The sequence below is a fragment of the Culex quinquefasciatus genome, chromosome 2 (genome assembly GCF_015732765.1).
Source record: "Culex quinquefasciatus strain JHB chromosome 2, VPISU_Cqui_1.0_pri_paternal, whole genome shotgun sequence".
In the NCBI taxonomy this organism is placed as follows: domain Eukaryota; kingdom Metazoa; phylum Arthropoda; class Insecta; order Diptera; family Culicidae; genus Culex; species Culex quinquefasciatus.
The window spans coordinates 78,801,985-78,816,540 of NC_051862.1; the positions used below are offsets into that span (position 1 = coordinate 78,801,985).

Here is a 14,556-nt window from a genome sequence, read left to right on the forward strand (position 1 = left end):
GACACTAAAGTCTTAATTATACAGTTTTTTTTACGTCAGATCTCATGTTTTTGTAAAAATGTTGTTAGGATCAATTATGCTTGGATGAGATATCAAAAGTCCTTTTGAAAAGCCCACTTAATAGTGATCTGACACCCCTATCAAAAGTGCATAAAAAGTTATTAACATTATTATTAACAGTGATAAATGTACACTTTTTTGATGAAAATGATGTTTGGATTTGGATCTATTGGAACCGTCATTCTATGCGTAAACAAAAGACCTTTCCAACGATTCCAAAAAAATAAGATCTGATAAACTTCCGGCAAAGAAAGAAAAACGCGGAAGAAGAAGGCCAATTCTTATTTCTTTTAAACCATACTCAAAACCATAACTATGTCGAAAACATGTTATATCATTTTTACAATTGAAAAAAAAAAACAAACTATTTTTTAAATTAAATAATCGTATTTCAAGTGTAAATATCAATCGGTATTGCCCTGCATCGGTATTCGACCTACTTACGATAAACCAATTTCAAAAATGCTTGAGATTGTTCATCTACACGTCCGTCAAGTGCCCTAAACTAAAAACAAATGAAATATTGTTTGAACTTTTCAGCACTCTTTTTTGGGAGATAAAAAGAAGGTAATTATGTATTTTATTATAGGCTACCCAAGTATTCATTTAGTACTAAATCAGCACTGGAATGTTTTGAAGTTGTAAATAAGCTTTGAGAATGCCTCAAAGTACCAAAACTTTGCAGCATTACAGTTGGCAACAAAGAAGGTGAGTAATTCTCCAGACAAAAACAAAATTGTTTATCTACAAACAAAAGTGGGATGCATGTATTCTTCACGAGTTATCAGAATTTACAAAAAAGTTTTTTGAAAAAGTGATGATTTTGACAATTTTATACATGTTTTAAGAATTTTTAAACCTAACAAGTCACAAAAATCGTCCAAAAAATCGCTGAACTTTTCGAAAAAAAAAAATACTTTCAATAGCCCACGATTGAATTTTAGGGATTGAAATGACGAAAAACTGGTAAAAAATGGTTAAAATCATCACTCTTCAAAAAACTTTTTTGTAAAGTTCTGATAACTCGTGAAGAATACATACAAACCCCTTATGCTAACATACAGCAATTCCCCACGAAAACAGCATGGAAAAAAACAAAAGTGCTCGGATCGAAAATTTTTGTATTTAAAAGACGCAACTTTTGGTACCCAGACATGTATAGGTCATCGCTGAAATTATCGTTATCGCAGTTTTAGTGAAAAAAGTTGATTTTTTGCCGATTTCGTCATTTTCCGGTTTTTGCGCGCGGCGCGTCGAAAAACACGGATTTTATTTTCAAAAACTCATATCTCGGAATCCTGTTAATGAACTCCTCCCATTTTTTGGTATGTTATGTAAAAATGTCCGGGAAATCCGATAAAAATATTTCCAGACATAGGCTCTTTGGTCCAGACATCGTCAAAACGGCATTTTAATGTTTCATACGCCTTTTCATATGTAAGGCAAGATTTTTGAAACTTCTTAATATTTTTCTTTGAAAGGCCAACTTATCACCTTTCATTTGCGTATAAGACAATTGAAATCGGTTGAAATGACGAGGAGTAATGATTTTTCGAAAAAAGTGGTTTTTGCGAAAATCGACGAAAATGGCTATTTTTCAGACCACCCTAACACGGCGTAGGTCACCCTAATGGCCAAACAAAAAAATACGGGTCTAATTATTTCGGCCAGGGAACCCTCAGAAAAATTTTGAGCCCGATCCGAGCACTTTTGTTTTTTTCCATGCTGTTTTCGTGGGAAATTGCTGCATATATATTTTTATGTTTGTTTGCTCTACAACTTTTTAGAACATTGTTACGCTCAAAAAATAACCCTACAAACTAACAAAAAAACACGTTATTTTAAAATAAAAAAAAATGCTCTTTATGAACAAAATACCCTTCTGTGTTATTGCAGATTCGAAATTAGGATTTCCAAAAAAAAGTATCTACGTGGTTTGTGGGTGGTCTAAATCTAATCTAACCTTAGCAAAGCCATCCTTTTGGAAGCATCCTAGATGTTCCATGTTCTGTTTATTAAGGCAATAATTCGTTGGAATCAGCATGTTATGCAGTTTTGGTGCTCCTAAACCCTTTGAGATGGAACATTGTATTTCCACGAATGCCCTGAAAACGTAACGCCGTGATTATAGCACCACAAGTCGCTCCAAAAATAATCTCAATCTAAAACCATTCTTTGAGTTAGGTTTTCTAATGCTTTGGCTGAATTATTGTTTTTTTTTTTGTAACTGCCTGGTATTTTCTATAATCTCAATAATTGCTATTAAATTGATTTTACTTTTTAGGCAGCATTTTCATACCTACACCGTGCACAATTGATAAGAATTGCAAATCAACTGGGTGAGTCGCTTGCATCGATTTGTGCATTTTCTTCATAGACTATTATTCATGATTCTAATCAACACATAGAGTATCCAGTCGACATCACCACAAAACAAAGTTTTAACGGTATTTTGAATAGGCTAAATAAGCAAAGCACTAATCCGTACGCAAAACCTAATGTGACAGTAATCAATCAAACAAAATTTGCCAAAATTGAATCAAAAGTGCCGGCGAATCGTACTGAAACCCAAGACAAACAGCGCATCATTCAGCGACGAGAGAGAATTGTCCAGGAAAACCTTTCAAAACAGCCTACGAACGTGAGGTGAGCACTAACTTGATCGTCCAGTCTCCACCGGTCAGCTCAGTCTCGTACGAATCGTTGAGCCGGGAGGACACAAACACGCTGTCCCCCGTAGAAGACAGTTCTAGTTTCCGAAAGTTTCGATAGTGGACAGGAGCAACCTGTTGTGGAGAAAGAAGGTGCGCATTTCGTGACGTGATTACCGTTTTCATTGTTTAAGTTTTTAAAAGTTTTAATGATATGGTTCCGGACCAAGTAAAACGAAACAAGTTTTAAGATTGGCTGCCCGTAAATCACCAAGTTGCACACACTTCCGAGCAGAAAACGAGTTTAGAATATCAGTGTTTGTCAACCTTGTGACCTTGCAGCGAAAAAATGGGATAGAAGAAGATGGCATTTGGGCGATTATCAGCTTGGAGGTTTGAATTTGTAGTGGGTATGAAAACATATATTGCAGTAAATTAGGCACCTACTTGTGCAACTGACATAATTGGCAGTTGTTATATAAGGAAGCTTATTTTTGCAGCTTTTTGCGAATGTTTGCTTCCTACACAAACATATTGGTCGGACAATTTATTTGAAAGTTTTTGTTGATTAAAACAGGTTTTTGGTGATTTTTTGTAAGCCTGAACAGGGGATGCGAAATATGAAATTTTTTATTATTGAAGATTTTCAAAAACTGGTATTTGGTATCTAAACAAAAGAGTTGACTAAAAACACACACAACTTAAAAAAATGAAACTGAACAAGCTATCGAAAAAGTTGATTCAGAGCAATTGAAATATAAACAACAAATAAAAAATAAATTTTCTTTTAGTGCATTGATTTTTTTTCATATTAAATCATAGTTTACAATACTATAAGTAAAGTTAGAAGTATGCAACCATTCATAAAAATTTCAATAGATTCAATGCGTTATTATTTTTTTAATGTTCTTAAATTTTATTACAGAGCATTTAAGAACACTAATTTCATTTTTTTCAATTTTTTGATATGTTTTAGAGGACATCAAATGCCAACTTTTCAGAAATTTCCAGGTTGTGTAAAAAATCTTTGACCGAGTTATGGATTTTTTTGAAAAATCGAAATATTGGTCGCAAACATTTTTCAACTTCATTTTCCGATGTAAAATTAAGTTTTTAATCAAAAAGTAGATCAGTGAAATTTTGATAAAGTGCACCGTTTTCAAGTTAAGGCCATTTTTGGGTAATTTTTTTCAAAATTGTCGCAGTTTTTCATTTTTTTTTTTAAATTAGTACACAATGTCCCATCCCAGAGGGGGTCCCGGAGTACCAAACCTTCTTAGCATGGTGCTCCCAACGAATACAACCAAATCTCGGAGCGTATGGTGGTGTGTCCCCACGCTTCTTCCTCCCCTGTTGATTCAGAATTGTGTTGTTGTTCGAACACTCAGTGCTCAAACTCAACTCAATTACGAATCATCTCTGCGATATGGCTTTACGCAGTAGGCCTGGCCGCTTTAACGCTTGTGATGTTTCAATGCATTCCGATGCAATGGCGCACTACAAATGTTAATAAATTACAAGAAGAGTGCTAGGCGTCATCTAACCTAAGGCACTCTCCAGGATCCCTTCGAAAGATTGGCTGCGCTAGGGTCTGGTTAGATTAGATTAGATTAGATTAGATTAGTGCACATGTTTGCCCACTTTTGAAAAAATATTTTAGAAAAGCTGAGAAAATTCTCTTTTTGTACTTAGTTGATACATGCAAAGGTTTAAAAACATGAAAATTGATGTTTTAAGTCTCACCCAAACAACCCACCGTTTTCTAATGTTGATATCTCAGCAACTAATGGTCCGATAAACAATGTTAAAATATGAAACATTCGTGAAATTTTCCGATCTTTTCCAAAAAATATCTTCAAGATTTCTAAACCAAGACTAACGGTTTAAAAGGGCGTCATATAGAATATTTGGCCCTTTTGAAATGTAAGTCTTGATTTAAATTTTTTGAAAATATTGTTTTCGAAGAGATCGGAAAAATTCACGAATGTTTCATATTTTAACATTGTAAATCGGACCATTAGTTGCCGAGATATCGACGTTAGAAAATGGTGGGTTGTTTGGGTGAGACTTGGAAATCATAAATTTTCATGTTTTTAAACCTTTGCATGGCAATATCTCAGCAACTGAGGGTCGTATCAACAAAGTTCAAAAAAACAAAATATAGAGAATTTTCTCAGCTTTTCAAAAATATTTGTTTCATAAGTTAGCAAACATGTGCACTTATTTAAAAATAATGAAAAACTGCGACTATTTTGAAAAAAGTTACCAAAAAATGGCCTTAACTTAAAACGGTGCACTTTGTCGAAATTTCACAAAAATACTTTTTGATTGCAAATCTGATTTTACATCGAAAAATGAAGTGGTAAAAATTTTGCGACCAATATTTCGATTTTTTTGAAAAATTAGTATTGATTAAAAAATTCATAATTCGGTCAAAGATTTTTTGCACAACCTGGAAATTTCTGTAAAGTTGGCATTTATTTGATATGTTAAACTGCCTCATTCAAAGCGTTATCAGTCTCAGATGTCACCTGCAAGCTCCAGGTCTGAAACGCCAATAAATTTCTGCAGAACTAGCCAATTGGGATTCATTCATTCTTAATTTTGTTGTTTTATTTTCAAATTCTTTATGATGCATTTTGAATTTTAATATTGAATTTAATTTTGCCTCAGTTACAGCCATTTTAGGATTTTTTTACATTTTTTAACCTACAAACTTTGTGTCCCGATTTGCTTCACTTCCCGTTGACCTAGAGTGCTCATTTTTGGTCCAGATGAGGTCCAAACGATGTCCCACACAAAAAGGTACGTTCTGTTCGTGGACTTGCTCTTAATATTTTATGTTTTTTTCATTTCCATTTTAAGAAATTACCAAAGGGAAACGGCATGTGTTCCCATGTAACTTTTGACATCATATTTAGAGTTTTTTTAAGGACCTATAAGCTATTGTGTTTCATATGTCTTTAGGACTTTTCAACAAAAACTCTAGATATCAGCACATTTTCGATCGCTTAAAGTTTTAAAAAGCGTTTTCAACTTAACATTTCTCAGTAGGAAGTATGCAAACAAGTTTCTATCAAAAATTTTGTTAAATACCCCCAATTAAAAAAAATAAGAAAAGTAGATTGTAAGCGTGATTACCGCCAACTCAGTTGATCTGAGCATTTTCGAGACCATATTTATTAGGCTCCAAACAGAATAAGTAAACAAATAAAAGTTGCAAAATTAAGCTGCACGGTAGTCATTACACATCCAACATGATGCTATGGGAAATACACCTATTAACTACGATCATTGCACGTATCCAAATAGAATCAGCTGTACAGTACAAGTTCAAAGTCACCATTAAAAGTCAATGTTCTGCGGCAACCACAGCCGTGCTGTACAGGTCTACCTCCACCTACAACATAAGATAGCAGGTCCGTCGATCGATGCTCACATACGGTGCTAACCGGTTTTGTGGCTTATACCTTATACCTTCAGAAGACATCTCACGCAGATATACGATCACCGGCGACTCGCGCTCGTTTATGACGTGACAACGTGGTAAAACCCAATGTCTGGGAATACCTCGCTAATCAGTAGCAGTGGTGGCCGGTGTTTTGATCTCCCAGCCTCAGATGTTGTTTTTTTTTTACAACATGGCCTATTTTCTATGGTTGATCTTATGAAAATGTATGCGAGGACGACCTTTTAGGTTAAGCTGCAAAGTTTGGTGATAAGTACGCTCTGTTTTGTTTGGCAATAGAACCTGCTGCCGGCTGATTTTAGAACGAATTATCAGCCTATCAAGCGAATGTTTTGAGTTTCGCTATTCTTCGAAACGCTACACGCGGGGGTTATCAACAGCCAATGGCAGGCCAGGACCCCGCAAATCTCTGAATCCCGATTTAGTCGTTACTGAACTCAGTTCTATTCTGTTCTTCCACGAAACAGGTAGCGCGGGCGAACTACAAAGAATGAAGGCGTTCCGGCTGGGTCTGGTCCTGGCCGTTTTATGTGCCGTGGCACATGCCAACGATGATGAAACGATTGTAAGTTTTTGGGTTTAGGGATATTGAATTCCGATTATCACTAATTCATTATCTTATCTCTGTAGCTCTGTCCAGAAGGAGAATGCGTTAAGCTGCATCTTTGCTTGGATGGTGAAATAAACGACGATGGAACCAACCTGATCGATATTCGGTAAGGATTGCATGTTCTTCAGTATTACCTGTATCCATTAGGGTGGGTACGTTTTTCAAAAAGTTCTCAGATCAAGTTTTAGTATGGTTCCCCTTGTAGGGCTTGCCCATAGGGACTCCCATGCCAAATATCAGCTCATTTGGTTGTAAACTGGCTGCGCGCATCAGGGTTAAAGTTTACATGGGAATTACTATGGGAAATTGGAACTTTTTGTTCAAACGCTTCTACAGGTCTGGGAAAATCACGCGCCAACTTCTGGTATAGTCAGGCCTAAGAGGAATGGTCTGGAGAACACTTTTCCCGAAGAGAGCATATGGATTCGTTGTCCCTAGACCTGGCGCATAGGCAAACAATCCGATGTCTCCGGAATCAACGGTTTTCCCTGAAAAAGCATCAAATTTTCCTTAGCATGCTATGAAAGCTCGATGAACACCGCGACGCCATACGTCAGGCAGCTACCACGTGGTTGAAATATTTGCAAAAAAATACAAATGTGCTATGCAAAGATTCTGAATTCAACTAAATAATATCAGGATTACTCGAAATGATCATTTTATAGTTAAAAGAAGGTTTGCAATTAAAATTCCAGCCGTTTCTCTCCCACGTGGTAGCTGCCTGACGTATGGCGTCGCGGTGTTCATCAAGCTTTCATAGCATGCTAAGGAAAATTTGATGCTTTTTCAGTGCAACCCGTTGATTCCGGAGACATCGGATTGTTTGCCGATGCGCCAGGTCTAGGGACAACGAATCCATATGCTCTCTTCGGGAAAGTGTTCTCCAGACCATTCCCCATAGGCCTGACCATACCAGAAGTTGGCGCGTGATTTTCCCAGACCTGTAGAAGCGTTTGAACAAAAAGTTCCAATTTTCCATAGTAATTCCCATGTAAACTTTAACCCTGATGCGCGCAGCCAGTTTACAACCAAATGGGCTGATATTTGGCATGAAAGTCCCTATGGGCATGCCCTACAAGGGGAACCATACTAAAACTTGATCTGAGAACTTTTTGAAAAACGTACCCACCCTAGTATCCATACCTCATCCAAGACTGTAAATTTGAAGAATCATAAAATTACCAAAATCATTCCGCAAGGACTTTTCAAGACGACTGACTACATCAATTCCGCAGGTTCAACCCGGACGATCCGTGCGAGCATTACCTCTTAAAGTGCTGCAAGGTTCCAAAGGACGAAAACGAAGGCCATGGCAATGGCGACAGCAGTACCGACATAGTTATCCCGCCACCTTCGGGCACAGGCAACGTGATCAACGGTGGAGGTCCTACCTCTGGAAACCTGGTGAATGGAGATGGACAGCATGCGCAGGAGCCGAAGCTTCCCGGTGGTGATGACTCCCACGGCAGTGGAAGTAACGCGGGATCACAAGGACCGAACGGTGGTTCGGGAGGTTCGGGAAGTCACGGAACCGGAGGTAATGGACATGGGCATGGTGGTGGTGGTGGATACGGTGGTGGAGACAAGGGACACGGCAGTGGAGCTAATCAGGGTGGAAAAGATCCTCAAGGTACGGGCACTGGAGGTCAGGGAACTGATGGTGGTTCGAACCAAGGTACTGGTGGAAGCAAGGTTCCTTCGGGTACCGAAACTGGTCAGGGATCGAACGTCGGAGGTCAAGGAGGCACTGGATCTCTGGGTGGACAGGGTGGCAACACTGCTCCCGGAGCTGGATCGAATGTAGGCGGACAAGGCGGTACCGGTGCTCAGGGTGGCAACACTGCTCCCGGTGCAGGATCGAATGCAGGAGGATCTGGACCGGACCAAGGATCGGGAGGAAGCAAGGTTCCTTCTGGAGCTAACCCAGGACAAGGTGTTAGCGGGCAGGGTACCGAATCGAGCGCGAATGCAGGTGCGGGAACCAGCCAGGGAGGTCCCCAAGGTACCGGAACAAACCAAGGAGATGGAGGTCAGGGAGGTCCTGGATATCCGGGATCTAGTGTAGGAACCGGTGGTAGCAAAATTCCTCCAGGTAGTGGTGCTGGAACCAATCAAGGACCAGGTGTTGGAGGTTCGGGAAGTACCGGGGCTAATGGCGATGGTAACAAAGGCCCTGGCTCAGCTGGTGGAAATCAGGGACATGGTACTGACGGTCAGGGAAGCAACACTGGAACGGGAGGTTCTGGCTCTCATGGTCCAAATGCTGGACCAAATCAGGGTCAAGGAGGTCAGGGAGGTTACGGCAATCAAGGAACCGGCAACCAAGGAGGTTCCGGCTCTCAGCCGGGTTCTGGTGGATCTTACGGTGGTGGTGCTAAGGTTCCTGGAGGTATGTGTTTTCTGTAAATTGGATGTAAAATTGTGATCGTTGGATAGGTAGATGGCAGGACATTCATGCATGATTGAAATCTTGATTCCTTGAAGATGTAAGCTTGTTACAAAGTAGTTGTTTATCAGCCCAGACTGCGTCGACACCGTATATCAGACAAAATTTATTCGCAGGAGTTGGTACAACGGGATCAACTGGTGCCACAACTGAGTCGAATTTCGCAACAGAGCTTGTCGATGCTACTGTTTCGCAAGGGGGAACTAAACAAGAAAAGGATCAAATGAAAGAAGAGCCGCACAAGCATCACAAGGGTGATGGATGTGGTCACGAGAAACATTACGATCAAAAGCATTCCCAAAATAATAAAACTAATCCAATTGGCGGTCATGGTTAGTAGTGTTTACTAATATCTTGCATGGGGTTGCTCTTAAGAATCATTGTGCGAATGATTGTTCTACATTGGTTATTTTAAAATCCTACAGGTAAGGACACTACTCCCAGTCCTGCACCGGAAAAGTCCGGCTGTGGTCACCGTAACGCCGACGGTGTTGGATTCCGCATCACCGGTAACAGCGACGGTGAGTCCGAGTACGGTGAGTTCCCTTGGATGGTGGCAATTCTGAAGGAGGAGAAGGCGCTGGACCAGGTCATCAACGTGTATCAGTGCGGCGGTTCGCTGATCCATCCCCAGGTGGTGCTGACCGCGGCGCATTGCGTCCAAAACAAGAAAGCCCCGGAGATTAAGATTCGACTTGGTGAGTGGGACACGCAAACCACCAACGAAATTTACGACCATCAGGATCGCAACGTCGTCGAGATCGTCTACCACAAGCAGTTCAACAAGGGCAGCCTGTACAACGATGTGGCCCTGCTCTTTCTGGACAAACCAGCCGAACTGATCGACACCATCAACACGGTCTGCCTTCCGCCCCAGAACTACAACTTTGACCTTAACCGTTGCTTCGCGTCCGGCTGGGGTAAGGACGTATTTGGCAAAGATGGCAAGTACCAGGTCATCCTGAAGAAGATCGAACTGCCCGTCATGCCGTTCAACGACTGCCAATCGGCGCTGCGGACCACCAGGCTGGGCAAGCGATTCAACTTGAACAAGAGCTTCATGTGTGCTGGCGGTGAGGCTGGTAAGGACACCTGCAAGGGTGACGGTGGATCGCCGCTGGTTTGCCCCATCCCCGGAACGGTGAACCGCTTCTATCAGGCTGGAATCGTCGCGTGGGGTATTGGTTGTGGTGAAACGGGCATTCCCGGAGTGTACGCCAGTGTGGCGCAGTTCCGCGATTGGATCGATGAGCATTTGACTCAGCGAAGCATTTCGCATGATTACTACATTTATGTGTAAGACTGGCGTTTTTTCCGCAGGAATTAAGGAGAAATAAAGAAGATGCGATGCAATACATTAGTGTTGTTAGTTAATTTTTATCACACTCTAAATCATTAGTTTCCATGAAGTTTTAAAACTTGATACTATAAATCCCAGATTGTTATATAAAAATAGTTTTTTCACGATGTAACTTTCTAGTAACTTTCAAGCTTCTTTGTTCGCTTTTCCCTTGACTTCAATTCTTAGGAGAGCAATTCCAGCTCAAATCAGGATTTTTTCTGGTACTTTTGTACCCGACCCTCTCGGATTTCAATGAAACTTTGTAGACATGTTATCCTAGGCCTATATAAGCCATTTTTGTGTATATGGAGCCAATGCACAGTGGGCGAAATGGAACCCAAAATCGGACTTAATTGAACGCGGCTGGTTTCCTGGTATGAATAATAGTGTTTCTTATGTAAAAAAATCCGGGGAATCGATTGGTGATGGTTTCATCCACCGCACGAAACGGCTAAGGGTCCATTTTGCCCCAATTCCCCATTTTTTCACATTTTTTCTTGAAAATCGGTCTGTATTTAGAGCGGAGGCTTTATGCGGCCTTCCAAAATGCACTTAACTAATGTGAAAATGTCCCAGGAATCCAGTAAAAATAACCACTTGCACCGCAAAAATCATCTAGGGTCCATTTAACCCCAATTCCGCTATAAAAGCATTTTTGGCCGTTTTCAAATGTAAGGTCAGGTTTTAAAAATTTGAAAATATTTTTATCGTAAAGATCAGACAATTTTACATAAGAATGACGATTTGCACTTGAAAGTTTGACACATTTATGTTGATATAGAAATTAAACTAAATAAAATGATTGAAGAATCACTTTTGGGCCAATTTTCCCAAACGCAGAATGAACTGCCTTTCACATACATTTTATTTTTATCAACATAAATGTGTCAAACTATCAAGTGCAAATCGTCATTTTTATGTAAAATTGTCTGATCTTTACGATAAAAATATTTTCAGATTTTTAAAATCTGACCTAACATTTGAAAACGGCCAAAAATGCTTTTATAGCGGGGGTTAAATGGACCTAGATGATTTTTGCGGTGCAAGTGGTTATTTTTACTGGATTCCTGGGACATTTTCACATAAGTTAAGTGCATTTTGAAGGCCGCATAAAGCCTCCGCTCTAAATACAGACCGATTTTCAAGAGTGAAAATGGGGAATGGGGCAAATGGACCCTTTGTCGTTTCGTGCGGTGGATGAAACCATCACCAATCGATTCCCCGAATTTTTTTACATAAGAAACACTATTATTCATACCAGGGAACCAGCCGCGTTCAATTAAGTCCGATTTTGGGTTCCATTTCGCCCACTGTGCAATGATACTCGAAAAAAAAAAACATTTGAGAAGGGCGTAAGGTATTTAAATATTTTTGTATTTTGTAATTTAAAAATTACTGTATCTCGAAGCGTCGTATCAAAAAGTGGTTGAAGACAAACTTGTAGGAAATTGGACGAGCTTTCTGAAAAAATACACTGACACAAAAATACACACCACATCTATGAGATTTTTTGATTTTTAAGTCTCAAACATAAATTTAAAGGTGATGTCACGATTTTTTTTCGTTCAAAATTTTTGAGGAAATAGCCTAAGATATAACCAAAAGACTGACGAAAAATGCAGGATGGTATGTCTCTCCTAAAAAAATACAAAAATCATTTACTAAAACTGTTTTTTTGAAAAGTGGTCTAAACGTCAAAACTTTTGAAAACCGATAGTGGGAATCGATTTTCCAGATATTTTTACATAAAAGTCTCCATATTGACCATTGTCCTATGTCCAATCCTTGGGAAGATACAGCGGTTCTAAAAATATATTTTTTTAAGAAACGGGATTTTTGGAGGTTTTTGGCAATTTCCATGTGACAGACTTGGTTTTTCAGTCTTGTCAATATTTTTACCGGAAAGCTTGTCCAATTTTCCATAAGTTTGCCTTTGAAATCATTTCAATTGGATGTAAGGGCTTACAGATATAAGCTTAATTACATTACTTATAACTGAAAATAGAATATTTTTTCAGTGTGGTAGAAACCAGGATAGTAAATTTGATTTCATAAATATAAAAACGATATAAATCAAAAAGCTGTCAAAGGCAAACTTATGGGAAATTGGACGAGCTTTCCGGTAAAAATATTTACGAGACTGAAAAACCAAGTCTGTCATATAGAAAATGCCAAAAACCACCAAAAATCCAGTTTTTTTCAACATTTTTATTTTTAAAACCGCTATATCTTCCAAAGGATTGGACATAAGACAATGGTCAATATGGAGACTTTTATGTAAAATTATCTGGAAAATCGATTCCCACTACCGGTTTTTAAAAATTTTGACGTTTAGACCACTTTTCAAAAAAACAGTTTTAGTAAATGATTTTTGTATTTTTTTAGGAGAGACATACCATCCTGCATTTTTCGTCAATCTTTTAGTAACATTTTAGGGTATTTCCTCAAAAATTTTGAGCGAAAAAAAATCGTGACATCACCTTCAAATTTAACTTTTAAACTTAAAAATTGAAAAATGACATAAAAGTGGCGTTTATTTTTGTTTCAGTGTATTTTTATCAGAAAGCCCGTCCAATTTCCTACACTCAAAAAATCTTTCACCACAGGGTTGCATGAAAACTCAGGTGGCAGATAATTTTCAATCCAGAACAACGTTTTACGTGAATCATGCAACTGTCGCAGTGCATTCATGTCAACCCTACCTGATTTGCACGCAACCCTCACCCACACAACTAAAGTTGCGTGAAATTCATGCCTGAAAAATTGGAGGCGTGGCATGCAGCCATCTGTGATTTGGTTCGCATGAAATTCTTGTCATATCCACATGGAAACTGCTATGGAAAAAAGTCACTAGCCTTTTCATGCAAAATTGAAGTGAAAAATGATGGCGATGAACAAAGCTTTTGAGGTTGCGTGAAATTCCTATCTGCAAATTTTGAGATGGGCCTGAAAGTCTGAGGATGATCAGTTGGCTGCTGATTCTCATCAAAGTAACATTGTTTTTGTTTTCTTTCTGTTTGCGCCGGAACATTTCAGCGCTGTTTTTCGAAGTGAGATTTATTGATGCAATAGTAAGCATTTTCCCCATTATTTCGTCGTATTTTGCATAACTTTTTCATTTGCTTTTATCTAGGCCAGGAAAACCGAAGTTCCAGTGCAACAACGTCGGTGCAAATCACCGCAACATGGCCAAGCGTAACATAAAGCCGGTCCAGGACAAGAGAGCCAAACAAACCAGGAAGAAGGTAGGCACTGGTCGCGTCCGGCAGAAGGAGGATCGCTAAAGTGACCAGAGAGACTGACCCGCGTTCCGCAAAGGAGAACCAGGCGTGTGAGTGTGAGATTGTTCGTAGAAAATGCCTCCTACACCGGCAAACAAGGCAATTCGAGTATGTTGTGAATGTAGTGTGAAGTAAAAATGAAACGTTGTGTAAAAGTGATACATAAAATTTGGTGAATAAAAAAAGTTAAAAGACAACCCCTTTTTTCTTCCATAAAAAGACGAAAAAAAAGAATTGTATACAAGTAATAAACCACAAGACTCTCGAAGCAACAACGCATGAAAATCCAGCGACCGACTACACTGCTGCGGTTGAATATCACGTTAATTTCCAATAAAAAGCACAGGACAATGTAGTAAAAGCTGCATGAAAGTCCCGTGAAATCCATCAGTGACCCATGCAAACTTGCTTTCTATGTGTGTGTCAGCTGGTTTTTGGTATGCATGAATTTCATGTCACAACCGCATGGGAATAGGTTTGGAAAAAAACCACATACCTTTTCATGCAGCACTGTGGTGAACAGTTTTTTGAGTGTACAAGTTTGTTTTTGACCACTTTTTGATACGATGCAACGGCTTCGAGATACAGTAATTTTTAAATTGCAAAATACTAAAATATTTAAATACCTTACGCCCTTCTCAAATGTTATTCTCGAGTACTATTGGCTCCATATACACAAAAATGACTTATATAGGCC

At 39.1% G+C, this 14,556-nt stretch overlaps 1 protein-coding gene across 3 annotated transcripts; it reads left to right on the plus strand.

Moving 5' to 3' along the window:
• The first annotated feature begins 2,723 nt into the window (after positions 1-2,723).
• Positions 2,724-10,593, plus strand: LOC6052086 (glycine-rich cell wall structural protein 1.8). 3 transcript variants are annotated; one of them, XM_038254764.1, is made up of 6 exons: positions 2,724-2,864; positions 6,648-6,745; positions 6,811-6,896; positions 8,026-9,179; positions 9,353-9,568; positions 9,662-10,593. In XM_038254764.1, the coding sequence occupies exons 2-6, from the start codon at positions 6,671-6,673 to the stop codon at positions 10,534-10,536; spliced, it is 2,406 nt and encodes an 801-aa protein (XP_038110692.1). In that variant the 5' UTR covers positions 2,724-2,864; positions 6,648-6,670; the 3' UTR covers positions 10,537-10,593. The 3 variants fall into 3 exon arrangements, with proteins under 3 accessions (XP_038110692.1, XP_038110691.1, XP_038110693.1); XM_038254763.1 differs by lacking the exon at positions 2,724-2,864 and adding an exon at positions 2,959-3,121; XM_038254765.1 differs by lacking the exons at positions 2,724-2,864; positions 9,353-9,568 and adding an exon at positions 2,962-3,121.
• The last annotated feature ends 3,963 nt before the right edge of the window (positions 10,594-14,556 follow it).

Coding starts and splice junctions, on each gene's coding strand:
- LOC6052086 (XM_038254763.1), top strand. CDS start 3,076: ATGGCATTTGGGCGATTATCAGCTTGGAGGTTTGAATTTGTAGTGG. Junction 3,122..6,647: donor GAGGTTTGAATTTGTAGTGG/GTATGAAAACAT, acceptor TCCACGAAACAG/GTAGCGCGGGCGAACTACAA. Junction 9,569..9,661: donor TAATCCAATTGGCGGTCATG/GTTAGTAGTGTT, acceptor AAAATCCTACAG/GTAAGGACACTACTCCCAGT.